Source organism: Ruditapes philippinarum, unplaced genomic scaffold, assembly GCF_026571515.1.
Source record: "Ruditapes philippinarum isolate M1 unplaced genomic scaffold, ASM2657151v2 ctg4194_1_1_1_1, whole genome shotgun sequence".
Lineage (NCBI taxonomy): Eukaryota > Metazoa > Mollusca > Bivalvia > Venerida > Veneridae > Ruditapes > Ruditapes philippinarum.
Window position 1 is genome coordinate 1 of NW_026856706.1, and position 26,131 is coordinate 26,131.

Sequence of the window (26,131 nt, forward strand, 5' to 3'; positions counted from 1 at the left end):
TTTTTATTCCTGATTTAGAAATATTCAAATAACGGCCCTAGAGCATGATCGATGCTTATTACCCGCCCGACGAAAGTAGCACAGAATGTGGAATTATTTGCCATTAAAGAAGGAAAATGTAAACAAAGTAGGAGTTTGACTTCCATACAAAAATTCCTGTGAGTGTACTTATTCCAAGAAACAAAAGGCTTTTAAGGTTTTAAGTATTCATTCGTTGCCGTATGATTATATTCCAATGTATGTTTATTTATGAATAGTTAACAAAATATTGCATTCCTTCAAGTGATTAGTACACAGAGCGTTAATTCCGTGCAAGACGAACTTCCATTGATCTGTAGCAATCACACGGTAACAGCAGAAATGCGGATGTCCTATCTGCGACAACCCCCCCCCCCCCCCTTAAAAAGAAAATAAAGTTTATGTAAAGATAGACAACTTCACGAGATATCCGACTATGTGAAAACTCGGGTAAAAGTCGACCTAACTACATGTTTAATCAAATTTTGATTAGAAGAAAAACAACGATTAAAGGTAAGACGACCGTTATATATATTAGTCCAGTAATTTCGACATTTGAGCCGCGTCACGACAAAACCAACATAATGGGTTTGCGACCAGCATGGATCTAGACCAGCCTGCGCATCCGCGCAGTCTGATCAGAATCCATGCTGTTCGCTTACCAACCCTATAACAAGTAAAGAAACTGATAGCGAACAGCATGGATCCTGATCAGACTGCGCGGAAGCGCAGGCTGGTCTGGATCCATGCTGGTCGCAAACGCACGTTGGTTTTGTCGTGACACGGCTCATTTATCAATTTTAACAAAAACCTGCTCATTGGTTATTAACTGGGATGTTTGGACGAATTGTTAAATTACTAATAGCAACCGTTCATGTGATGGATTGAACGCATACAGAATTACAGATACCATTTTATGGTGCAATGAATTCGGATTTTTGATCCGATCTGACTTAGGACTGTTTTTGATCATTTATAAGTATAGGAGTCATAAGTTAGGACCTTTTTTAAGACTTTCTTTGAAACGCAAAATTGTCACAATTTTTATCCTAAGACAAACTTAAGACTTAGGACTCTCCATGAAACGCAGCCCTGAGTTTGATACATACGGAATTTTGCAAAACTAGTGTTGCATCAAAAAATCATTTATGTTCATTTTTATGACAGCCACTCTTTGTCCTCGCATATCATGGCTACTTCCTTAACAAAGATACTTAAAAAAGAATTTAAAAAAAAAAGTTTCCTCGACTGGATTTGAACTCCAGACCTCTCACACACTAAGCGAGTGCGTTACCCCTGCACCACGGAGAAGTTATACAAACAATAACTGAATAACATCAAGTCATTCTAAATTTAGAACTTCCATTGCATTTCGGGTTTGTAATCCTTATTAATTTCGAGTTATTTTGTTCAGGATAAACCTGTTGTTTAAAATTGAAGTAAATAATTTAGCGAAAATCTTCTCGCCCAAACAGTCCGACATGTAGAATCTCTATATTCCACTACTCGGTTTGTGTAGTATTCGGTAATCGACATCGCTAAAAATAGTATTTTCATTGATAAAATCATATTCATCCGCGTAATTTGTGATTGTGCATTTATTGACAATTCTATAAGCCAACGCTACTTTTAAACTTTGAATGCGTTGTAATTTGTTTGATACTTGTAACAAAATAAAAAATATTTCTTTCTTTTAAAATGCTAGTTTTAAGCTGTTTTGAGAACTACTTGTTGTTAGGCTTGTCGTGAAACTTCTGTGTCAGAGATTGAATGTCCGCTTTGTAGTTACTTATCTTCGATCAGAAAATACAATTAAACAATATTAGAAATCTTCGACCATTCGGGAATTATTTTGCTTGAAAATTAATGCGTCTGTCTTGAGCCATCTTTACGCAGTGATCTCCCCTGAATTTTTTGGCGTTAGTGTACATATAAAGGGAAGTAACCGCTTCAAAAAAGCGGACTATTTTCGGCATTTGCAATTAACAGCATTAGACTCTGAAATTTCGCTAATTTCTGACGACCCAAACAAATAAAAATCACAAAATTGGAGAATAGTAAACCCAAAGAGCGAGAGCTGGAAACATCTTCTAGTGAGTGTCTATTATGTTTGTTCAAATAAAAGCCCTGGGGTCAAAATTGGCCCTGCCCCGCCTTCTTTATTTCTAAAGGGACCAACGTCATTCTTGAAAAATATATGTTCCTTATCATTAACAACGTCTTATGTGACAAGATTCATAACTCAAGCACTAATATTAAAAGAATTATCTCCCCATTTTTATATTTTTTTTACTTGAAAAATGTTATTTTTACTATAACTTCTTTAGTTTTAAAGGTATCTACCTCAAACTTCAAATACATATTTCTTTAACTCTTGAAGCAATATTTTCAGACTTGTCTCCCTTTGTGAACTTAGAATTTTCTTTAAAAAAATATTGTAACTTCTTTACTTTTTAAGGTATCAACTTCAAACTTCAAATATATATTTCTTATCATTACACACATGTTGCATGACAAGGTTCATAACTCAAGCCTGACTATTTGCAGAATTATTCCCCTTTGAACTTGGAATTTATGTTAACAAATGTTATTTTTTACTATAACTTCTTGTCATATGGAGAAGAGTTGTAAAACGCAAGCTCCTGCATTCCCAGAATTATCTCCATTTAATTTTTTAACTTACAATTCATTCTTTAATATTATCTTTGTTATTAAAAATGATATCTACTCTAGACTGATGATAAATAATTGTTCTTTTTCATCACTCACATCATGCATGACAAGGTTCATAACCATAGCATCTTTTACAAGAGTTATTTTCTCTTTGAACTCATTATTATACTTTAAACAAGAGGGCCATGATGGCCCTGGATCGCTCACCTGACACAACCGCAGCCAAACAATGTCTTAAACAAGCATCATGGCCAAGTTTGATGACAACTGAGTCAAACAAGTGACCTCTAGTGTGTTAAAGATTTTTCCATATTGGGGCAATGTGACCTAATTTTTGACCGGACACGACCTATATTCAAACTTGACCTAGAAATCATCAAAACAACCTTCCTAACCAATTTCCAGGAAATTTGAATCAAAACTGCAGCCACTAGAGTGTTAAAAAGATTTTTCTATTTTTAGCTCCTGTGACCTAGTTTTTGACCAGATATGACCAATCTTAGCAAGTGACCCAGAAATCATCAAAACAACCTTCCTGACAAATTTCCAGAATATTTGAATCAAAACTGCAGCCACTAGAGTGTTAACAAGCTTTTTCTATTTTTAGCTCCTGTGACGTAGTTTTTGACCTGAGATGACCCATCTTCGATCTTGACCCAGAAATCATCAAAACAACCTTCCTGACAAATTTCCAGAATATTTGAATCAATACTGCAGCCACTAGAGTGTTTACAAGCATTTTCTATTTTTAGCTCCTGTGACCTAGTTTTTGACCGGAGATAATCCATCTTTGAACTTGACCTAGAAATCATCAAAACAACCTTCCTGACAAATTTCCAGAATATTTGAATCAAAACTGCAGCCACTAGAGTGTTTACAAGCTTTTTCTATTTCTAGCTCCTGTGACCTAGTTTTTGACCGGAGATAAGCCATCTTCGAACTTGACCTAGAAATCATCAAAACAACCTTCCTGACAAATTTCCAGAATATTTGGATGAAAACTGCAGCCCCAAATGTGTTAACAAGCTTTTCTATTTTTAGTTCCTGTGACCTAGTTTTTGACCAGAGATGACCCATCTTCAATCTTGACTTAGAAATCATCAAAACAACCTTCTTGATAAAATTTCCAGAATATTTAGATGAAAACTGCAGCCACTAGAGTGTTAACAAGCTTTTTCTATTTTTATTGATACAAATATTCTGGAAATTTGACAGGAAGGTTGTTTTGATGATTTCTAGATCAAGTTCGAAGATGGATCATCTCCGGTTAAAGACTAGGTCACAGGAGCTAAAATTATGCCATTTTTGACTTGAGACTTAACCTCTTCATTTTTTAAGTACTGAAAAACATTCTCCTGTCTTGTGCCAGCAGATTTTGTTTCTTTTTTCAAGAACTGATTTAAAGTGAACTTACTGATAGCATAACTACTACAAAGCTTCAGGGTACACATAGTGGAAATTTCATTTTAGTGTTGGCTTAACATAACAAAAATGAAAAAGTTGATAAAAATGTGACTTAATCTACATTCAAAAAGTTTAACAGCATATTGTTGGAAAAGTGACTATTTACAATACAGTATTGACAGTTTTTGCTGCAGGAGTTACCAGTATAGTGTCTTATTAAACGAAGATACAATACATGATGTAGTTACACCTATCTGCTCCCCACATTTTAATACTAGCTTTGTCCAGTAGTTACCTCCCTTCATTTTGATATTCTATGAAGCTCTTTTCTCACCAATACATTGTGATAAAGACTTGTTTTCAACTCTGACTCTACATTTAAAGTTGTTCAGACTTCCCTTTGATATAATTTCTTGTAACTCTTAAGTTACCTCCCTTGATGACCAAGTCTAAAAATGTTTAAGTATTTTTAGCAAAACAGGAGAGTTTTCTATTTCTTCTATTTTTCCCTTGCAAGCTATAGTCTTGCTAACAATCACATATGGTTATACCCAGTAGTCACACCAAGTCAAAATGTTATAAAAACATTTATTAAACATTTCACAGAATAAGATGCACCATGACATATATTACTGGTAAATGAAAGAACAATAAAAACAATTAAAATCAGCATTTTTGTCCCATTAATTCATTTAAACAATATTCTGATAAAATTCTGAATGAAAAGCATAAATGGTTCACTATTTGATTATGCAGAAGTGCCTTTTCATTCATCAACAGGTGGGTAATTAATTCTGTATCAGAATTTACAGGTTTTCTTGATTAAAAAAACTGACACTCTTACACATCAATACTTTCAGAAAACATCAAATTATACAAAATCCAAATAAAGCTATTAAAAAATACACACACATAATTACAAGACAACCCAAAATGCATAAATTAAGATTAGATCAAATTTAAAATAACAATGTGAAAGATATAACAAAAGCTATCTGCAAGACAGCGTGCTTGACTATTCATGATGCTCGACAGTAAGAAAAGGAGCATAACTCTGTAAAAAGGTAACTAAGAGCTAACGCACAAGTGCAATGCTAGATAATCTTCTCAAGTGTGTGAAGTTTCAAACCATTTCCTTCAGTAGTTTTGGAGATGCAAAAACATAACAAAAGTGTGATGGTGATGCCAACAGCCAAACCAGGGTGAGAACAAAGCTCTCCCTATTGTTATAATAGACAATTTCATTAAAGCATTAATAGGTATTGTTAGATTTCAAATCTAAACTGAGCAAGCTTTTCATTTTATAATAATGTTGTGTTGTGTTTGGTGTAGCACCAGTTAACCCTTGTCACTAAATCCTATACAAATAGTAGTGTATTTCAACAAATAAATGAGAACTTCTCTTTTATATGAATCATGTAATAACAGCTGTGCAAGACTGGAGGATGAATGGAATACATAAAAAAATGTCATCAACCAAATCTTCACAAAAAACAGATGCTTTGCCCAGTACAACATAGTGAATGCGAGGTCTGTAGACCAAAGTTAACAGTAACTAAATACCAGTAAAGGAATCTGACAAGCTAAACAATATGGATAATCGTTCTCCAAAATACTATTTAAATTTTAATATTGTGACACTTGTTAAGAAAATAATTTGAACTAGCTGATGACCAACAAAATGTATGCAATATGTTTCACTTAGCAACAGTTACAAAATTGAAAGTAAGGGAAAATGAACCATGATGCTAATTTATTGTTTATAAGATACCATAACCAGTGCTATTTGAAATACTCATTTGGATTAATGTCTCTGTGATCTTCAAATTCTCCATTAATTTGGAAACTATTGATTTAAAGGAACTCAACTGAGGTCTAAAAGCCTAAACATATAAAATTTGAAGTTGTTACATAAATCAACTGGAGCACTGAGAAAAATATGCAAAAGATAACAAAGAAATACATGTATGCTCTGTATTAAATAAAAAATATTTGTTTTTGCCATGAATATTAGCTGGATCTGAATTAAAAGCATTTTTGCATAAATGATGCACAAATCTCAAAAACTATTTCCAGTCCCTTCATGTTAAAACACCTCAGTTGAATACACAATATCATATAGTTTGATTACAGAATAAATACACATTAAATGTTTATCTTTTTCATGATTTTGCAAGTTTTATTATATAACCTGGGACAAAAAATTTGTCCAAGATATAACTTATGCTTCGTTAACAAACATATACAATGGTAACCATGCCCTGCTTTGAAAATGAACCTGGTAATTGATTAGTATAAATGGGTTAATGTTAAAAAAGATAAAATTGAGCAACTTTTTTATGTAAGAGAGTCCGGCCATGATTTTTAATAAACAAGAGGGCCAAGATGGCCCTAGATCGCTCACCTGACCCGTCAAACTCATCCGAACAATTACCTAGACAATTGTTCTGACCAAGTTTCATGACAGGTGTGTCAAAAATGTGACCACTAGTGTTAACAAGGATTATCTATATTTGAGCAGTGTGACCTAGTTTTTGACCCCAGGTGACCCATATTCGAGCTTGACATTCGAGCAATTGCCTAGACAAGCATCCTGACCAAGTTTGATGATAATTGAGTCAAAAATGTGACACTAGAGTGTTCACAAGGTTTTTCTATTTTTAGCTCCTGTGACCTAGTTTTCCATCCGAGATAAATCATGTTCAAACTTATCCAAGCATCGACTAGACAAGCATTCTGATGATTGGGTCAAAAATGTGACCACTAGACTGTTCGCAAGGTTTTTCTATTTTTAGCTCCTGTGACCTAGTTTTCCACCCGAGATGACCCATGTTCGAACTCATCCAAACAATAGACTAAACAAGCATCCTGACAAGGTTTCTTAATAATTGGGTCAAAAATGTGACCACTAGAGTGTTCACAAGGTTTTTCTATTTATAGCTCCTGTGACCTAGTTTTCATCGGAGATAAACCATGTGCAAACTCATCAAAGCAATTATCTACACAAGCATCCTGACAAAGTTTGATCATGATTAGGTAAAAAATGTGACCACTAGAGTGTTCAAAAGGTTTTTCTATTTTTAGCTCCGCTGACCTAGTTTTCCATCCGAAATGACCCAGTTTTGAACTCATCCGAGCAATTGACTAAACAAGCATCCTGACAAAGTTTGATGATGATTGAGTCATAAGTGTGACCACTAGTGTGTTCACAAGCAATTGTGGACGTACGACGGACGACGGAAATTCACCGATCCTAATAGCTCACCCTGAGCAAGCTCAGGTGAGCTAAAAAAAACCCAAAAACATTGAGTAATATAATTGACAGTTTAAACTTTGTTTACAATAAGAAAATTAAGTAATTACATTACAATTCAAAAATTGGTTTACCTTAAGAAAAATTTGTAAATCAATTGACAATTGTTGTGTGACAATGGAAAGAATAACAATTCTTGAACTCGGATTAAAAACATAGTATACAGATATATGAATATATGGTAACAACGTTCTGCATAATAAGTAAAAACACAATACATAACAACAAATGACAAGGCCATTTTCTTAACAGGAGATTCTTTTCACAACAAACCATCACCATTACTTTAATGAGAAGAAATCTTACAAACTCTATGATGAGGAATTACATCATTTTACATACATTTCTCTTCTTACAAGTATCATTTAAATTGTTTTAACTTTACAGCTAAGAATTAAACCTGTCATGAGTTATACAAGTTTAAACTGTCATAAGCCACTTAACCATTCAAAACCATTTCAAGGAAGTTACTTAAACAATCAAAACAACTTCATGGAAATTAAAATGATATTTGTCTTTTAAGAGGCTGTTTGTTTCCAGTAATATGTCAAAATATCTCAACTTAAAAACAGCTCACTAAAGATTTTGGCATCAATAATTTAGGCTCATGTGTGTATTTTTTTTACATTATTCCTTATTCTTGAATGTTTAACATCAATTATAATAAATAGATTCCTTACATAAAGCAAAAAGTCTAGTACCTTAGTACAGAAAATACAGTTTAACTTAAAGCTGCATGCCTCCAGATGAACCAAAAATATTTCAAGAAAATCAAACTTGACAAAAATGCACTAAGATTTTAAGGAAAGTATAAAGATTTAAGATTCAAGTAATAATCTAGATGTTATCTGCGCTGAATGACTGATTTTGCAGTATTTATCACCATTTTTCTACAGTGTGACTAACACAGTTATGCCTTATTTTGATATTTTTACCTACTTTTCATAATTTACGCGGATTGTAAAATAATGTTTGAAATGTGGAAATTACTTTCTTTGTTCACTTCACAATATTTTACTTTTTTAATACATTTTCAAAATTTTCATGAAATTAGCATGAATCTGGAGGCATGCTGCTTTAAAATTCAGGGAATATTGCACTGTTATGATACATACATAAACAAATATACTAAGTACTAATATAAGTTTAATATCAATATTTTAGTAAAAATACAATTTTGTTCTTTTCTGAAGACACATTAATTAACATGAAGAATAAAATGTAAATCACAACAATTATAAATTGTGTTCCTCAAAACATTTAGTTACGACAGTATTGTAATGACCTCTCAAAACTGTCCAAGAATTACCATGTAAGCAGCTCTCCAGTTATAAGTATGTAAGTATATATAGGAGTTAGCTTTCTGTGCCATTAGCTGGACATGCATATTCATTATCATTGTATATGCCAGTATTGGCATGACTAGATGATTCTTCAGTTAAACTTTTTCTTTGTTGCTGTGTATCTTTCCATATACTGTAACAGAAAAAATGTTTGTAATGTATTTAATAACTCTACAACTTCTACAAACATTATTTACAATGATGTTTGTTTAGTTTAAACATATTTTATTTAGCAATTTTACAAGAATGTATCATACTATCATTTACATCATAATATATATGGATTGGAAATCAAGGATACATGTATATGGATCGGAAAACAAGCATATGTTATATCAATTCCTTTCCATAATGGAGTTTCGTCTTCATTATTTGTTTGTTTGTTTAATTGTTTGTTCAAATTACATAATGTGAATTTTAAATGCAATATTCAATCCCCCAACCAAGTGGTTTAGCTTAAGTAAAATTATAAGAAATGCTGACCACAAGGAAAGATCGTTTGATCTTTAACACATGTATAAGAAAGAAATTTTCAATTTATTTCATGTGTTTGACCTTTTCAATGATTTCTGCAGTGTTAACATACATGATGTCATAATTCTCATGTTTAAATACTTCTATGACAGGTATGGATTTCCTTATATTTTAATATTTCATGCACAAATGTTTATTCTGTTCTTTATAAGGTTGATATTGAACAGTAAAAATACAAAACACTCATGTACCAAATAAAAAGATTTTTATGGTCTGTACATGGATGTTTCTGATGAAAAGACTTTTTAAGACTTCATTTTAACCCTTTACCCCATGTATATGTGAAACAACGCACTTTCGACCCCCCCCCCCCCTCTTTAAGGCCTCAAATAGTGAAGAAATGTGCTATTTGGGCCCCAAATACATGTTTTCATTTGAGAAATGTTGCTAAAAAAAGTGAGCACTTTTTCGGCGCCGCCCCCATCCAAAAGATACATCAGGGGGTTGCCAGAAGAGCGATGTGCCCCCTTCTGTTTGGGGGGTTTGAAGGGGGGCGGTAGTCCCCCTCATCGCCAAGAAAATTTTGGACTTGTGATAGGCTAAAAATGACTCCAGATCGATCATAAGGTAATGTGTAACCAACCCTGAAAAGCCTTTGACTCCATCTCAATCCCGTGAGAAGTTGCAGCACTTTGAAATAAATTTTGATGGAAAAAGTCAAGGCAAAATAGTGATTTTTGGCAATTTTGAGACGTCCCCTCGTTGCCATGGTAACAGGAAATTTAAGACTGAGCATGTCGTTACAAAGGCAATGGTCCAGTCAACATTTGTGCCAAGTTTGATTAGTATTGAAGGATTTTTCATAGTTTCATAGCAGTTTGAACTTGTAACAGGAGGCTTTTCAATGAAAACGGCCATTTTTCACAATATGCTCATGAGGGAAAGGGTTAACCAAAAAAAATGAAAAATGTTACAAAACAACAATTTTCCACCAAAGTTAGGTGAAAGACCACGTTAACTAGATTTTGGGTAATTCCAAAGTTTTTCATCATTTTTTGTTAACCCTTTACCCCATATATACCGTTCTATTTGGGCCCCAAATACATGTTTTTGTTTGAGAAATGTTGCTAAAAAAAGTGAGCTCTTTTTCGACGCCGTCCCCCATCCAAAAGGTACATCAGGGGGTTGCCAGAAGGGGGATGTGCCCCCTTCTGTTTTGGGGGTTTGAAGGGGGGCGGTAGTCCCCCTCATCGCCAAGAAAATTTTGGACTTGTGAGAGGCTAAAAATGACCCCAGATCGATCATTAGGTAATGTGTAACCAACGCTGAAAAGCCTTTGACTCTATCTCAATCCCTTGAGAAGTTGCAGCACTTTGAAATAAATTTTGATGGAAAAAGTCAAGGAAAAATAGTGATTTTTGGCAATTTTGAGACGTCCCTCGTTGCCATGGTAACAGGAAATTTAAGACTGAGCATGTCGTTACAAAGGTAATAGTCCAGTCAACATCTGTGCCAAGTTTTATTAGTATTGAAGGATTTTTCATAGTTTCATAGCAGTTTGAACTTGTAACAGGAGGCTTTTCAATGAAAACGGCCATTTTTCACAATATGCTCATGAGGGAAAGGGTTAAAAGTCGTTTTTTTAAGTTCCTATGACCTTCTTATGCATCTGACTTGAGCTACTTTTTACAGAGAGCCACCCAAGGATCACTCTTGTAAAATTTTGTCACAATTGACCCAGTCAGATGTTTAAGAGAAATGATGTTTTAATAATCTGTTCATTACTACGGAAAATGTGAAATGACAAACCACAGACAAAGTACATGAACCACTCCTTATAACCTACCTGTGAACCCTTTAACAAGCTAAAAATAGGAACAACTTACATCATCATAACCTTCCAAGTTATTAAATTTTTTCATATCAAACACATTGCCTTCAATAGCTAGGAGTGCTATCTGTGACTGTTTCATTATCCTAGGTGTAAGTGCCGTAATCTCTAAACAATTCTCCTCCAGTCTCAACACCTTTAACCTTGGCCATTCCGCAATACAGTCAGGTAAGGTAGATATCTGAATCATCAAAGCAGTATTTAATGATTATAACAAAGCATGATAAAGAGAAACCAAGCTCACAATATAGAATAATGTCAGTATCTTTTTTACCATTAAGTCTATGAAATTAAAGTAACATTTTCAGCAGTATTTTTAAAATATTAAGTGATAACTGGTGGCAAAATATGCTATAGCAAATTAAAAAGCTGTACAGTCATGCTACATGTACTTTATTATCTTTATGGTCAAATCCGTGGAGAATTTTAATGAAATCCCTGCTATTGTATTGAATGCAAAAAAAATTGCAATAAATTGCATAAGAAAACAGATGCAAACAAATATTCTACAGTTTACATCATTACAGACAGCCAAATATTGTTTAATGATACAATAAGGATTTTTCATGACAAAGTATAATTTTTAAGTAAATTCAATCAATTATATATTGTAATACATGACCACTAGATATAAGATGTCATAATATATATATGCACTTGTTTGGAATATATAGATCTGAAACACAGATATTTATCATCAAATAAAATGTAAGGCATTTCTGCAAATTATCGATAATTGTCTTAATATACTATGAAAATAAAAAACTTATAGCATACCTGATTTTGATTTAGATTTAATTCAATTGTATGACAAGTTTTAGAATTAGGTTGAATTTCTGTAATTCTATTCTTTGATAAATCTATAGCATCTAGATGTGTTAAATCACAAAGTTCCTGTGGAAATGTTTTAAATCCATTACCACTGAGGTTAACAGTTCTGAGGTGTTTCAAGTTAAGGAATGTTCCAGGTAGCTGACGTAACAAGTTGTTATCTAATGACAAAGTTTCCAATTTCTTCAGATTTCCTATTTCTTGAGGTAATGTCTCTGAAAATAACAAAATAATCTAAATAATATTTTTTTTATCATTTAAGACACAAAAGTAAGAAGTTGGATGAAAAATGCTTTTTTGAAAACTTTACAGTGTATTAAATGGCTCTTAATTCCTTATAAAATATTTGTTATTACTGTAATAAACGCTGCACTAAGGCTGCCAATAATACAATGTAACTACAGTTGACTTCACACTAAAGGTTACACAAAGTGAACTTGGTGTGCACTACATGTGCACTTCAATGTGAACTTGAAAATTTTTTTCCCATTTCAAAGGGCATTTAGACCTTTAAATGCACCATTTTGTTTTAAAAAAAATTATTGAATTTTTTAAAACATTTAATGGGGCCTTTATTATTAAATAAAAGTATTTACTGTACTTACCTGACAAAGGATGTAATTCTAAGCTGGGTATTTCAATAAATCACAAATTTAAACTTTGTTTACATTTAATGATGTCATACCAAAAATCATAGTAATTAATAATTAATGGGGGGAATATAAAGGTACAAACCTATTCTGTTGTTGTTAAGATTGACAGTTTTAAGTTGTTGGAATGAACCAATAGCAGAAGGTATTGTCTGAATCTTGTTGTCTGAGAAATCAAGAGTTCTCAAATTCTTAGATAATTTCTGCAAGTTTTCTGGAAACTGAAATATATGAATAAGGAATACAATAAAGTTTATTATACTCAATGTGTGGTAAATGTATCAAAGATTGCTTGTAGCAACTATTTACCAATACTATGTTACAACATACATGTACAACAATGGCAAATTGACAAATGGTTGTATTGTTTGACACAAATGCATTAACAAATATATTTGGATCCATGTCTCACAATATAAGCTTTTTATTTATTAGTTTTCAATCACATGTATTTACTAACTTCTTAGCAGTTACGTTTTATGTTTATCAAAATCACATTCTATTTTGAACGTGAACAGAAATGTGATTGTGAAGAGAAGAATTTGTTTAAGAATAAAGAACCAAGAAGAAATATGGAATATATATCAAAGCACTCAGAGTTAAGGGTCTTGATTTCAAACTACAGAATTCATTGTTTATGAGCTAAAATATCTAGAATATCTATCATAAATCAATCGTAAGAATTATTTTTGTTTCTGACAAATTATTGTTGGAAATGTTTTTTCCTGTCCATAGTCTGTAATAGAAGTAGATCCAGTATACACACATTGACAGTCTCGATATGAACTACGTAAAAAATCGAGGTTGTTTCCCTTATCTTCAAGTTCAATCGATATCTCTAATGCTAAAAACTACAAATTTAGCTGTTTTTAACTGCTAGTTTGGGGCGATTTACTGTCCAATTTTAAAAATTTATTACACCAATGAAAAGCTTGTGATCTTAGCTTCGTCTCAGTATCTATTTCAACATATATTTGACACTGAAGTTATTTAAATCTACCGATTTACCACAAGTCAGACCATTTCACATAAATTTTATACAGTGATATACGCAACAACAGTTTATCTTTACTCGCAATTCTACTGATAAGCCTGCTAGTTCGGAAACTGCCAATCCGGGGTTTTTCTTTTTTGTATGCACCCAAAGTTCATTCTGTAAAGTTTTTTATTTTTTAAATTATTTTTTCTATTATTTTTTTCATTTTTTATATTATCAAAAAAAAAAAACAAAAATGTTTTAAAAAAAATTTCCGACCCATACGATAAGTGGATTTTACTTTTATATTACATCCCATTTGGTCGGGAAAAAAAAAAAACGTTTCCCCAAATTTAAATTCGACTTTGCATGTCCGTTTTACTCATACATTTTTCTCAGTTTTTAAAATTTTCTTTACTTCTTTCGACCTAGCTTACATAACTGCAACGCACCCGTCTTCTCCGCAGTATCAAGATGTTGCTTCACATTTGAATTACCCATTTAAACCTTTGATCTGCTGCAATTTTAGTGTTGATTGCTAAATTTTGACAATTTTTGTAAACAGGAAGTGACCGGTGCAATAGTAAACATAAGATCAGTTGATTAGTCCTAGCATGAGAAAAACTTTAAATGTTTTGAAAAAAATGGCAGAGGCAATTCAGCTTAATAAAAGTAGACGTCACATTTTGCTAACAGGACAACCAGGTATAATTCTTCTATTTTAATGTCTCAGATTTGCTTGTCAATCATGAATTAATTGAAATAATGTTAATCTGTTGCAATATAAAATAAAATTCAAAATTGAGAAATTCATAACTAACCACATGAGGACTTGAATGTCAATGTGAAAGAATGTTGTTTATGGATACATTCTCTATATTTTTTTGACTATCACTGTATGTAAACATGCACTTATAGTTTTGTATAATGAGGACAGTTTTGTCACATTAAGCAGCTTTCACTATCCAGTGCAGATCTACAGAGTATAAGATATGAATTTTAGGTGGAAGTTAGGTCACTGTATAGCGGGCAATGAGCACATTTACATACAATTACATACTTGTCAGTGGCCGAATGGTTAAGGTAGTTGACTTCAAACCACTTGCTCCTCACCGCTACATATGTTCGAATCCAGGCAGGGACTTTGGATTCTTTCATGCGAGGAATCAATCCAGCTAGCTTACGGAACATCGGTGGTTCTACATGTACTCAGGTGCCCGTTCATGCCTGAAATAATGCACAGAAGGCACCTGAGGTCTACCTCCACAAGTAAAGCTGGAATGTCGCCATATGACCTAAACTGTATCAGTGTGATGTAAAACCCAAACAAACAAGTTGAGGTAGCCCTGATATATGCTATATGTATAATATTATTATGCTGTTGTAATACCAGTAAAGGGCACACAGCCTTTTAAGCTGTCACTTCATACCAAGGGATTCCATGTCTTCTCTGCCTACTTCGAAAGGCCACTTTCTTCTGCCTCAGTCAGGACATTGGCAGCTTGGCCACATACAACTTCCTGTTTTCTTTTTTACGCTGTCACAATTTCTTTTAATCTTCTGCAAATGCACTGTTCTTCTGCGCAACGTACACTTAAAGGTTTAGGGGAAGAAGGGATAGATATTTGCCATACATATATTACAATAAATTTATACATGTACAAGTATAGTGGTGCAATAAACTTTATTATTTCACACCTTATAAAATATATACCAATGTTCTATCAGCATTTGCACCACACAATATTCAAATAGAAATCATTATTAGACCCAATCTTATTAATTTAGCCTTGTTTCATTTCTAGAGTCCAAAAAGTCCATATCAAATCCATATTACATCTACATCTACATTATACTGCTTAACAATCAATTCTGATTATGACTAGCAGGCGCGTTGTCAGGGAACTGTTAATAAAAGAAATTATTTATATGCAAATTAAAAAGTTAAAGAATAAAAGTACTACAAGATTATTAATTTAAAAGACGTAGTGTGCAATTTAGAATTTATAGAATGGGTCAAGCCTCTCAGTAAAGATGTTTAAACTGGGGCTAGACTGAACAGTTAGAGGAAGGCTATTCCAAAGACGTATGCTCCTAGAAAAGAAAGAATTTTGATGATACTGTGTCCTTGAGTAGGGTATCAGGTAGTTCAGATTTCTTGTTTGAGTAAGGTGTTGGTGGTCAACAAAAACAATGTTGTTTTGGATTTTATACAAGTAGGTTACAGCACTGATGTTTCGACGCTGTTCAAGGGTTTGCCAATTTAGATCATTTATCATTTTTGAGACACTACTTGTATAGTCATAATCATTAAAAATGTATCTAGCAGCTGATCTTTGTACTTGCTCTATCTTATAAATTAAGTATCTGCCAAGGATGCCAAACTATGGAGCAATATTCAACCTGAGGTCTAACATAGGTCTTATATGCAGTTTCCTTTGTCTTTTTATTTGGGGTTTTAACATTTCTTCTAATAAATCTGAGGGAGTTATTTGCTTTAGATGTAATGTTGTTTATATGTTTGGTCCATGAAAGGTCTTGTCTAATAGTGACTCCTAAGTATTTCGCTTCTTGAGTTGAGTTTAGTTGGATGTTATGGAGGGTATAAGGAAATATTACAGGGTTTCTTTTTCTTGTTATCCTGAGAACTTCACATTTGTCAGGGTTGAACTCCATGGACCAGTCTTTTTTCCATGTTTCTAAAGCACGAAGGTCATCTTGGAGGGTTTGGGCATCCTGTTTAGATCTGATGGTTAGGTAGACAACAGTATCATCTGCAAAGAGTCTAATCATATCTTATACCCAATCTTTCTAGTTTACTCACAAGTTTGTGATAGTCCACCTTATCAAATGCCTTACTGAAATCCATGACTATGACATCAGTTTGTTGGCCACTTTCAAGATTGTCATGAATTTCCTGGGAGAAGCTTACTAACACCCCATATAGCCTTGTTTTAATTTCAAAAGTTCAGAAGGTTCCATATCAATATTGCCTTGTTTTCATTCAAAATTTTTCAATCCAAAATATCTTTATCAAATGCATATCATATTCTATCTACATGTAGTTTCATTTTCATTTGAGACTCCAAAATTCATACCAATATTAAGGTCTTATACTCTACTGATATTTTAATTTCAGGAGTTGGAAAGACAACTCTTGTTAAGAAGGTTTGTGACAAACTAGAAGATGAGAATTGGCAATGTCAAGGATTCTATACAGAAGAGAAAAGAGAAGATGGACAGAGGGTTGGCTTTGATGTTGTTACATTTGATGATAAAAGAGGCCCACTGGCAAGAATCATAGACAGGTAACAAACACAACAGAGCTATATTTAAATGGAGAGGAAGCTATGATGATGTCAGACATTTTAAATCTCTATCCCACAAGTTCACATTCTCGCCAGATTTTCGGAGACCTTGTTTGACACAAGAGTATTTACTGATAATTATGTATGCCATAATCTAAAATTTGTCTTGGTAATTCAAAGAAGTAACCAAAAAAATAGAAGTTGCAAAAATGTAAAAAAAACAATTAAGTTCAAGGAGATTTAAATTATTCTCAGTTATAGATGAAAATGTAAACACATTTGATTTCGTAAAACAAGATGACGGAAATTTATCAATTCCAAGGGTCAATGAATGGGTCAGGATGGGGAAAATTTCTTTACAGTGTAACTTCTGAATTCCGGAACTTCTAAAATCCGAAACTTCTGAAAACGGAACTTTTTTCAGGGTCCTGAAATTTCTCCTTCTGTTTTCTATATAATTAAAACCTCTGAATAACGGAACTTCTAAATTCTGAACGATTTTCTGGTAAAATTAGGGTTATATCAATTCAAATTTACTTTCGGAATCCGGAAATGAAAATGTGTGGAGGTATATGATACTTGTGATTGTAAAATCTTCAAAATGTCAGTATCTTCCTATTAGCAATTACCAATTATCTTGACACCTATTAGAATCACAACCTGTCAAGCATGTCAAACATTTGATTATGGTGAAATCTGGAAATTATAAGACTGAGAAGTATAATGGGAAGAAAAACAACAAAGACTTAAGGTTAATTAATATATAGCTGGTACTACATGAAATATACTAAAGGATAAATTGTGATAATTAACATTATGCTATGGTATTATTTATCAAATTCAGTTCCATACATGTGAACTCTCCCACTTTAAGCGGGAGACTCCCACTTTCTGCATCCAAACTTCCAAAGATTTTTCTTAAAATAAGGGGTATTTTCACAAATTAAAGAAATCTCCCTATTTTTGATGTCAGAACTTCCTTCTTTGTTTATTGCAAATTCTAAAATCTCCCTCTTTTTGAAGAAAAATCTCCCACTTGATCATCCAAAAAAGTTCACATGTATGCAGTTATAGATGACAAAGATATTTAATATATATATATTCTGTTTTCAGAAGTTACACTGTATTTAGAGCTTCTTATCCCCATGTAATATAAGTCTCTGAAAATACTGGAAATAAGGAAGAAACAAATATCAATGTAATATGCAGTTCAGAAATTTAAAGATTTTTTGTGTTTATTTGTTACATTGTAAATGATGAAGCTATTAGTAGAAATATTTAAACCTGATTTGTTTAAAATTAGTACTTTTATATTTTAGGATAGACTGAATGAAGTAAATTATACATGTTCTCACTGGTCCATTGGAATTCGTATTCTATGTTTTGTTTATGAAGACATTAGATTGAATGATCCATTATAACTTAGGGGATAGATTGAAAATAATTTTTACAAAGGTATTCCAGTAGTTATTTGAAATGTACTTTGATAGGAATTAAGAAAGCTGATAAGTTTTATAGTTGTTTTTTGATACAATATCATAGATAATGCATGTGATGTATGTTTACAGGGATAATCCAGTAGCAGGGAGAAGTTATATGGTGGGCAGATACAATGTTTTACTACAGTCATTTGAACAGCTTGCATTACCATCATTAGCAATAAAGGTAGGTTATAAGGTCAACCAAGTGTAGAGGACCTGTAGCGGTCACTTAACTTTTAGTCTGCTGGTGGCAACAAAATTCTGCCCATGTGACTAGTGCAGGCAAATCCATGCCGTTTGATCATAGTCTGCACTCATAGAGAGTTTTTTAAAAAAAGCTTTGTAAACTTCATATTCAAACTGTAAAATATAATTTTATATACATTATGTTATTTATCATGTAAATAAAAGGTTAACTAATACAAATTATTGTTTAAACAAAACTATAGTCTGCACTGTAGTCTGTGCACTTTTCAGTCACTATATATTTTGAAATATTCCCTAAAATGATGAATGGTTTTGTCCAGATTGAAAGATGGACAAGTCCATTTGAGAAATTCAGCGGATTAGGGGTTAATACTAAGAACACTTATGGAAATAACGATTTGCTTTAAATCACCAGTATAGTACTAACTATAGCAACATCAAACTTGTCTATATTAATGGCTGCTTGATTTTAGATCTGTAATTGTGATACAGTAAATGTTACCTAGAACTCGGCAAACAAACTAACCTCCTGGTACAAACAAACTTTTACCATTATAGGCTTTAAAATTACGTCATGTGAAAGATTGATATGGGTCATTCCTTTTATTAATTAATGTTCATTTCAGCCAGGTGAAAGTGTGTTATTGGTGTAGACACTTTTGTTTACATTTAATGGCTAGAAAATGTATGAGTTTTGTGTTATTTAGATTACAATTACTGAAGTTTTATTGAAATTCAATATGAGGTGAACTGCTTGAAGCATATGTTAAAATCAAGGGAAGTCACTATAAAAAAAAAAAAAAAAATATGTTGAAATTTTTTGTATTTATTGTCTCCCTTGAACAAGAGAGGTACAATCAAGAACATTTTTAAACATCATGTATCTTCAGCCATCAGAATACACTAGAGTGATAGTGATAGATGAGATAGGAAAGATGGAATTGTTCAGCCGGAGTTTTACACAGACGGTAAAAGACATTTTAAAACATCCGAAAACTACAGTATTTGCAACTGTGCCTCTTAAGGCTAATCCATTTGTAGAGGAAATAAAGAACAGAGATGATGTACAACTTTATACAGTAAGTAATAAATAGTGTTTACTGGAATAGTTTAATTATAAAGAGGTTGTGTGGTTAAATGCCCATCTTTTTGTCTCAGTAAGGGGCAGGGTGTACAGCAGTGTAACAGTTTTCTGAAGGTCATGGGTTTGGGTTAAGGCTGCAAAATTTTTAAACTCTGTAACATTTGGTGCTGTGATTGCACCATTTAAGCATTATTGATAGCCTTGTTTGGGCAATATCCCTTGATTTTGTTCATGTGTCATTAGGCAATAGTTGGACAAATTTCTTTCATACAGGCATTTTGGAATTATTCTTTTTCAAAATTCAGTAAACAACTTTATAAACTGCAGGCAGCTGAGATAAATCTTTAAACATAATCACCTGTTCACTCACTTTATAATACTGCAAATGTGTAACAACACTTTTCATTGGTGAATTGGGACATTTATACAATTGTATAATCTTATAAAGATTCTACATGCCTGCTGTCACTTTGTCAAGAAATTTTCATTTTGCTATTAACAATGGACGTTTGGAGTATTATAAATCTATTATAAGAACAAATTTAAGAATATCACAATTTATTGTGTTGTATGTGAGTATCATATACATGTAGTAAGTAAACATAAATGTTCTCTCCAGATTGGAATAAAAACTGTATCATTTCTACTGTGTTCTAGTTTCTTTTATTATCAATATTTAAGCAGTTTTGTTTTAGCATTAGTTTGAGGTTCATGTTTTTTTCAACATGATTGCTGAACAATAACTTATATGTACCAAAGGAAAGATTATTGAAGTACATGGTAGTTATATGAAGTAATTAACAGCTTATAATTATTTAATGATGGCTTATCGTGTACAGTTTATTAACTCCCTGTTATACAAGCCATTAATAGTACATTATTTAATCTTTAGATTAAGCTACTATATTATGAAAAAGCTAGATATAAATAAGTCAGTTATTTTTTTAAAATCTTTCAAAACAGAATGATTAACTTGTAGACTTTTCACACCATCGATTATTACCTGTCAAATTAAAATACTAATTTTGATGCTTTCTAAAATGTTTCCAGTTTGTCGTGTTTCTAGTTCAGTTATATGTACCAGTTTGTCTTGTTTCCAGTTACGCTTGTCTTGTTATAGTTACCTGTTTGTTTTGTTTCCAATTAGGTTAAAGTTACTAGTTTCTTTTGTTACCAGGTAGGTTATAGTTACCTGTTTGTCTTGTTACCAGTTAGGTTATAGTAATCTGTTTGTTTTGTTTCCAATTAGGTTAAAGTTACTAGTTTCTTTTGTTTCCAGTTAGGTTATAGTTACCTGTTTTGTCTTGTTACCAGTTAGGTTATAGTTACCTGTTTGTTTTGTTTCCAATTAGGTTAAAGTTACTAGTTTCTTTTGTTTCCAGTTGGGTTATAGTTACCTGTTTGTCTTGTTACCAGTTAGGTTATAGTAATCTGTTTGTCTTGTTACCAGTTAGGTTATAGTAATCTGTTTGTCTTGTTTCCAGTTAGGTTATAGTAATCTGTTTGTCTTGTTTCCAGTTAGGTTATAGTTACCTGTTTGTCTTGTTACCAGTTAGGTTATAGTTACCTGTTTGTCTTGTTACCAGTTAGGTTATAGTTACCTGTTTGTCTTGTTACCAGTTAGGTTATAGTTACCTGTTTGTCTTGTTACCAGTTAGGTTATAGTTACCTGTTTGTCTTGTTACCAGTTAGGTTATAGTTACCTGTTTGTCTTGTTACCAGTTAGGTTATAGTTACCTGTTTGTCTTGTTACCAGTTAGGTTATAGTTACCTGTTTGTCTTGTTTCCAGTTAGGTTATAGTTACCTGTTTGTCTTGTTACCAGTTAGGTTATAGTAATCTGTTTGTCTTGTTACCAGTTAGGTTATAGTTACCTGTTTGTCTTGTTACCAGTTAGGTTATAGTAATCTGTTTTGTTGTTTCCAATTAGGTTAAAGTTACTAGTTATCCCCCGCCGATGGAATCGGGAGGGGGATATAGTTTTGGCGTTGTCCATCCTTCCGTCCGTCCGCACTCACAGGAGAGTAATTATGTGGCTAGAGGGACAATAGGTAACTGTTCTTTCTCTTTGATGTAATTCATTCCGTAATGCTTTTATGTGGCTATTTTCTTTTGGGTGGCTAAAAAGAACAATAGAGAGAACAATAGAGTAGCCACATAATTACTGTACTGTGAGAACGTCCGTCCTTCCATCCGTCCCTCCTTCCGTACGTCCGCACTCACAGGAGAGTAATTATGTGGCTAGAGGGACAATAGGTAACTGTTCTTTCTCTTTGATGTCATTCATTCCGTAATGCTTTTATGTGGCTATTTTCTTTTGTGTGGCTAAAAAGAACAATAGAGAGAACGATAGAGTAGCCACATAATTACTGTCGTGTGAGAACTTCCGTCCTTCCGTCCGTCCGAATTTCGTTTCCGGAGTAGTTCTCTGCAACTACTGGCTGGAATTCAACGAAATTTTATGGGAATCATCAATATCAAGAGGAGATGCGCATATCGTCGGCTTGTTCCGGTCCGACCCTTTAACTCAGAGTTATGGCCCTTGATTAGTTATGTAGTATGCATATAGAGTAAAAATCGTTTCCAGAGTAGTTCTCTGCAACTACTGGCTGGAATTCAACGAAACTTTATGGGAATCATCAATATCAAGAGGAGATGCGCATATCGTCGGCTTGTTCCGGTCAGACACTTTAACTCAGAGTTATGGCCCTTGATTAGTTATGTAGTATGCATATAGAGTAAAAATCGTTTCCGTACTACTTCTCTGCAACTACTGGCTGGAATTCAACGAAACTTTATGGGAATCATCAATACCAAGAGGAGATGCGCATATCGTCGGCTTGTTCCGGTCAGACACTTAAACTTAGAGTTATGGCCCTTGATTAGTTATGCAGTATGCATATGGAGTAAAAATTGTTTCCCCGCTACTTCTTTGCAACTACGGGCTGGAATTCAACGAAACTTTATGGGAACCTTTAATACCAAGAGGAGATGCGCATATCGTCGGCTTGTTCCGGTCAGACACTTTAACTCAGAGTTATGGCCCTTGATTAGTTATGCAATATGCATATGGAGTAAAAATCGTTTCCGGAGTAGTTCTCTGCAACTACTGGCTGGAATTCAACGAAACTTTATGGGAACCTTCAATACCAAGAGGAGATGCGCATATCGTCGGCTTGTTCCGGTCAGACACTTTAACTCAGAGTTATGGCCCTTGATTAGTTATGCAGTATGCATATGGAGTAAAAATCGTTTCCGCGCTACTTCTCTGCAACTACTGGCTGGAATTCAATGAAACTTTATGGCCCTTGATTACTTATGTTACTCTGTTATTGCCCTGAATATTTATCAAGTTCAAAGAATATTACTGTTTATGCCATGATTAATATATAAATAAAGCCTTATGTCTTCAGTTGTTGTGTTAATAATAACCAGTACTCGGCGCGGGATATAAATTCAACGAATTTGCTTGTTTCTCTTGTTTCCAATAAGGTTATAGTTACCAGTTTGTCTTATTACAAGTTAGGTTATAATTACCAGTTTGTCTTGTTACAAGTTAGGTTATAATTACCAGTTTGTCTTGTTACAAGTTAGGTTATAATTACCAATTTGTCTTGTTACAAGTTAGGTTATAATTACCAATTTGTCTTGTTACAAGTTAGGTTATAATTACCAGTTTGTCTTGTTACAAGTTAGGTTATAGTTACCAGTTTGTCTTGTTACAAGTTAGGTTATAATAACCAATTTGTCTTGTTACAAGTTAGGTTATAATTACCAGTTTATCTTGTTACAAGTTAGGTTATAGTTACCAATTTGTCTTGTTACCAGTTAGGTTATAATTACCAATTTGTCTTGTTACCAGTTAGGTTATAGTTACCAATTTATCTTGTTACCAGTTAGGTTATAGTTACCAATTTGTCTTGTTACCAGTTAGGTTATAATTACCAGTTTGTCTTGTTACCAGTTAGGTTATAGTTACCAGTTTGTCTTGTTACAAGTTAGGTTATAATTACCAGTTTGTCTTGTTACAAGTTAGGTTATAGTTACCAATTTGTCTTGTTACAAGTTAGGTTATAGTTACCAGTTTGTCTTGTTACAAGTTAGGTTATAATTACCAATTTGTCTTGTTACAAGTTAGGTTATAATTACCAGTTTGTCTTGTTACAAGTTAGGTTATAGTTACCAATTTGTCTTGTTACAAGTTAGGTTATAGTTACCAATTTGTCTTGTTACAAGTTAGGTTATAATTACCAATTTGTCTTGTTACAAGTTAGGTTATAATTACCAGTTTGTCTTGTTACAAGTTAGGTTATAGTTACCTTTTTGTATTTCAGACCCCAGAAAACGTAGAATTTTGTTAACTAGCTAGTTGTCTTACACCTTATTGAGCTGAATAAGGTCATTTTAATTTCTTTTACACAATCCTGACTTTACATTTTTATATTTCAGGTAACCAAGGAAAATAGAAATCAACTTGTCAATGAAGTTATAGATGCCATTAAAGAATCATTAGAATGTTATGGGACGTGATATAATTATTATATTATTATTTTGATCCAAGGCTATTTAAGTATCACATGATTAAAAGATTAACACTTGAACTGTCTCTGAACATAAAATATGTACAGTTTGTTAAGAAGGAAATTTGCAGACCACCCAAGTAATCCAGTTAAGTGCCTGGTAATACCTTGTTTGTGAAACATTCTAGTTTAACCAAGTACCAAAAATAAACATACTTATGGTTTGTCAACCTGAAGATTATGATGATATTTTTTTCAGACCTTTATAGTGCAGGAAGGACAGTGTATGTTTGTTATTTTGTTAGGTCTAATGTCTGCTGGTCAGAATAAAGGTTCAGGGGCTCATGTGTGTTCAGTTGCTTTTTTGTTTACTATTTATTGTCATATTCACAGACTGCAAAAGAAAGAAAGTCATGAGCGTGAATTTATACATAAAAAATCACATGAACCGTAACTTAACAGCATTCAGCAACAAATTTTCTATTAGTTGCAATAGGGTCTTAATAGTTTTGATATCATTTAAATGTGTGTGTTAGGGTTACACATTGACATGTAGCAGAATAAAAACTACATAGAAAAGTTATTTAAACTTTGCATGATCTTTGAGAATGATAATAAAAACATATTAAGTAATTAAAAAATGGAAGTCTCAAGTCATTTGTCCATAATCAGTATTAGTTAGTACTTATTTCTTCTAGTTTTTTTCACAAAGCTGGATTCCTTTCAAACTATTATGCAAATTTTCAAGAATAGGAAATGAGTAGTTTTTAGCTCGACTATACGAAGTATATGGAGAGCTGTCCTACTCGCCCCGGCGTCGGCGTCCGCGTCCAGATTTCAGATTAAAGTTTTGGTGCAGTAAAATATTTTTCACTATAACTTTGTCATTTCTGAAGGTATCAACTTCAAATATATGTTCCTTATCATCAACCACATCTTATGTGACAAGGTTCATAACTCTAGCACCAATATTTTCAGATTTATCTCCCCTTGAACTTAGAATTTTCCTTAAAAAATACTATTTTTTACTGTAACTTCTTTATTTCTTAAGGGATCACCCTCATACTTCAAATAAATGTACCTTATCACCATCCCCATCTTATTTGACAAGGTTCATAACTCTAGCACCAATATTTTTAAGATTTATCTGCCCTTGAACTTAGAATTTTCCTTAAAAAATAATATTTTTTACTGTTACTTCTTTATTTCTTAAGGGATCACCCTCATACTTCAAATATATGTACCTTATCATCATCCCCATCTTATGTGACAAGGTTCGTAACTCTAGCACAAATAATTTCAGATTTATCTCCCCTTGAACTTAGAATTTTCCTTTAAAAAATATTTTTTTTTGCTGTAACTTATTTATTTCTAAAGGGATCAACTTCATACTTCAAATATATGTACCTTATCATCATCCATATCTTATGTGACACGGTTCATAACTCTAGCACCAATATTGCAAGAATTATCTCCCCATAAACATAGATTTTCTTACTAGAAAACTGTTATTTTTTACTATAACTTTTTTAGTTTTAAAGGTATCTACTTCAAACTTCAAATACTTATTTCTTATCATCAATTACATTTTATGTGACAATGTTCATAACTCTTGAAGCAATTTTCACAGATTTATCTCTCTTTGAACTTAGGATTTTCTCTAAGAAATATTATAACTTCTTTACTTTTTAAGGTATCTACTTCAAACTTCAAATATATATTTCTTATCATAACACACATGTTGTGTGACAAGGTTCATAACTCTAGCATGACTATTTCTAGAATTATTTCCCTTGATCTTGGAATTTATGTTAACAAATGTTATTTTTTTACTATAACTTAATATATATTAATACATAATTGATTTTTCTTTCATAGTTTTGTCCTCCTTACTGTGTCCAGTATTTTATTAGTCGAGCTTGGCTGTCTTCTGTGACAGCTCTTGTTTATTTTTACTTC

General features: G+C 32.8%; 2 protein-coding genes across 2 annotated transcripts; one reads left to right on the forward strand and one right to left on the reverse strand.

Moving 5' to 3' along the window:
* Positions 1 to 4,669: 4,669 nt before the first annotated feature.
* On the reverse strand, positions 4,670 to 14,089 carry LOC132747452 (leucine-rich repeat-containing protein 57-like). The gene is made up of 5 exons (XM_060736835.1): positions 14,010 to 14,089; positions 12,683 to 12,837; positions 11,894 to 12,162; positions 11,112 to 11,297; positions 4,670 to 8,884 (listed from the first exon to the last, which is right to left on the reverse strand). The coding sequence occupies exons 1-5, from the start codon at positions 14,072 to 14,074 to the stop codon at positions 8,843 to 8,845; spliced, it is 717 nt and encodes a 238-aa protein (XP_060592818.1). The 5' UTR covers positions 14,075 to 14,089; the 3' UTR covers positions 4,670 to 8,842.
* On the forward strand, positions 14,017 to 24,515 carry LOC132747451 (cancer-related nucleoside-triphosphatase-like). Its single transcript, XM_060736834.1, has 5 exons — positions 14,017 to 14,278; positions 16,713 to 16,881; positions 18,450 to 18,546; positions 19,460 to 19,648; positions 24,102 to 24,515. The coding sequence occupies exons 1-5, from the start codon at positions 14,188 to 14,190 to the stop codon at positions 24,180 to 24,182; spliced, it is 627 nt and encodes a 208-aa protein (XP_060592817.1). The 5' UTR covers positions 14,017 to 14,187; the 3' UTR covers positions 24,183 to 24,515.
* The last annotated feature ends 1,616 nt before the right edge of the window (positions 24,516 to 26,131 follow it).

Excerpts from the sequence above, each read along its gene's own strand:
- LOC132747451 (XM_060736834.1), top strand. The coding sequence starts at position 14,188 with ATGAGAAAAACTTTAAATGTTTTGAAAAAAATGGCAGAGGCAATTCAG. Across the intron at positions 16,882-18,449 it reads CTGGCAAGAATCATAGACAG|GGATAATCCAGTAGCAGGGA; the intron begins GTAACAAACACA and ends GTATGTTTACAG. Across the intron at positions 18,547-19,459 it reads TACCATCATTAGCAATAAAG|CCATCAGAATACACTAGAGT; the intron begins GTAGGTTATAAG and ends ATGTATCTTCAG.
- LOC132747452 (XM_060736835.1), bottom strand. The coding sequence starts at position 14,074 with ATGGGTAATTCAAATGTGAAGCAACATCTTGATACTGCGGAGAAGACG. Across the intron at positions 12,838-14,009 it reads ACGGGTGCGTTGCAGTTATG|CCTTATTCATATATTTCAGT; the intron begins TAAGCTAGGTCG and ends CTTTATTGTATT. Across the intron at positions 8,885-11,111 it reads ACTTGGAAGGTTATGATGAT|TATATGGAAAGATACACAGC; the intron begins GTAAGTTGTTCC and ends TTTCTGTTACAG.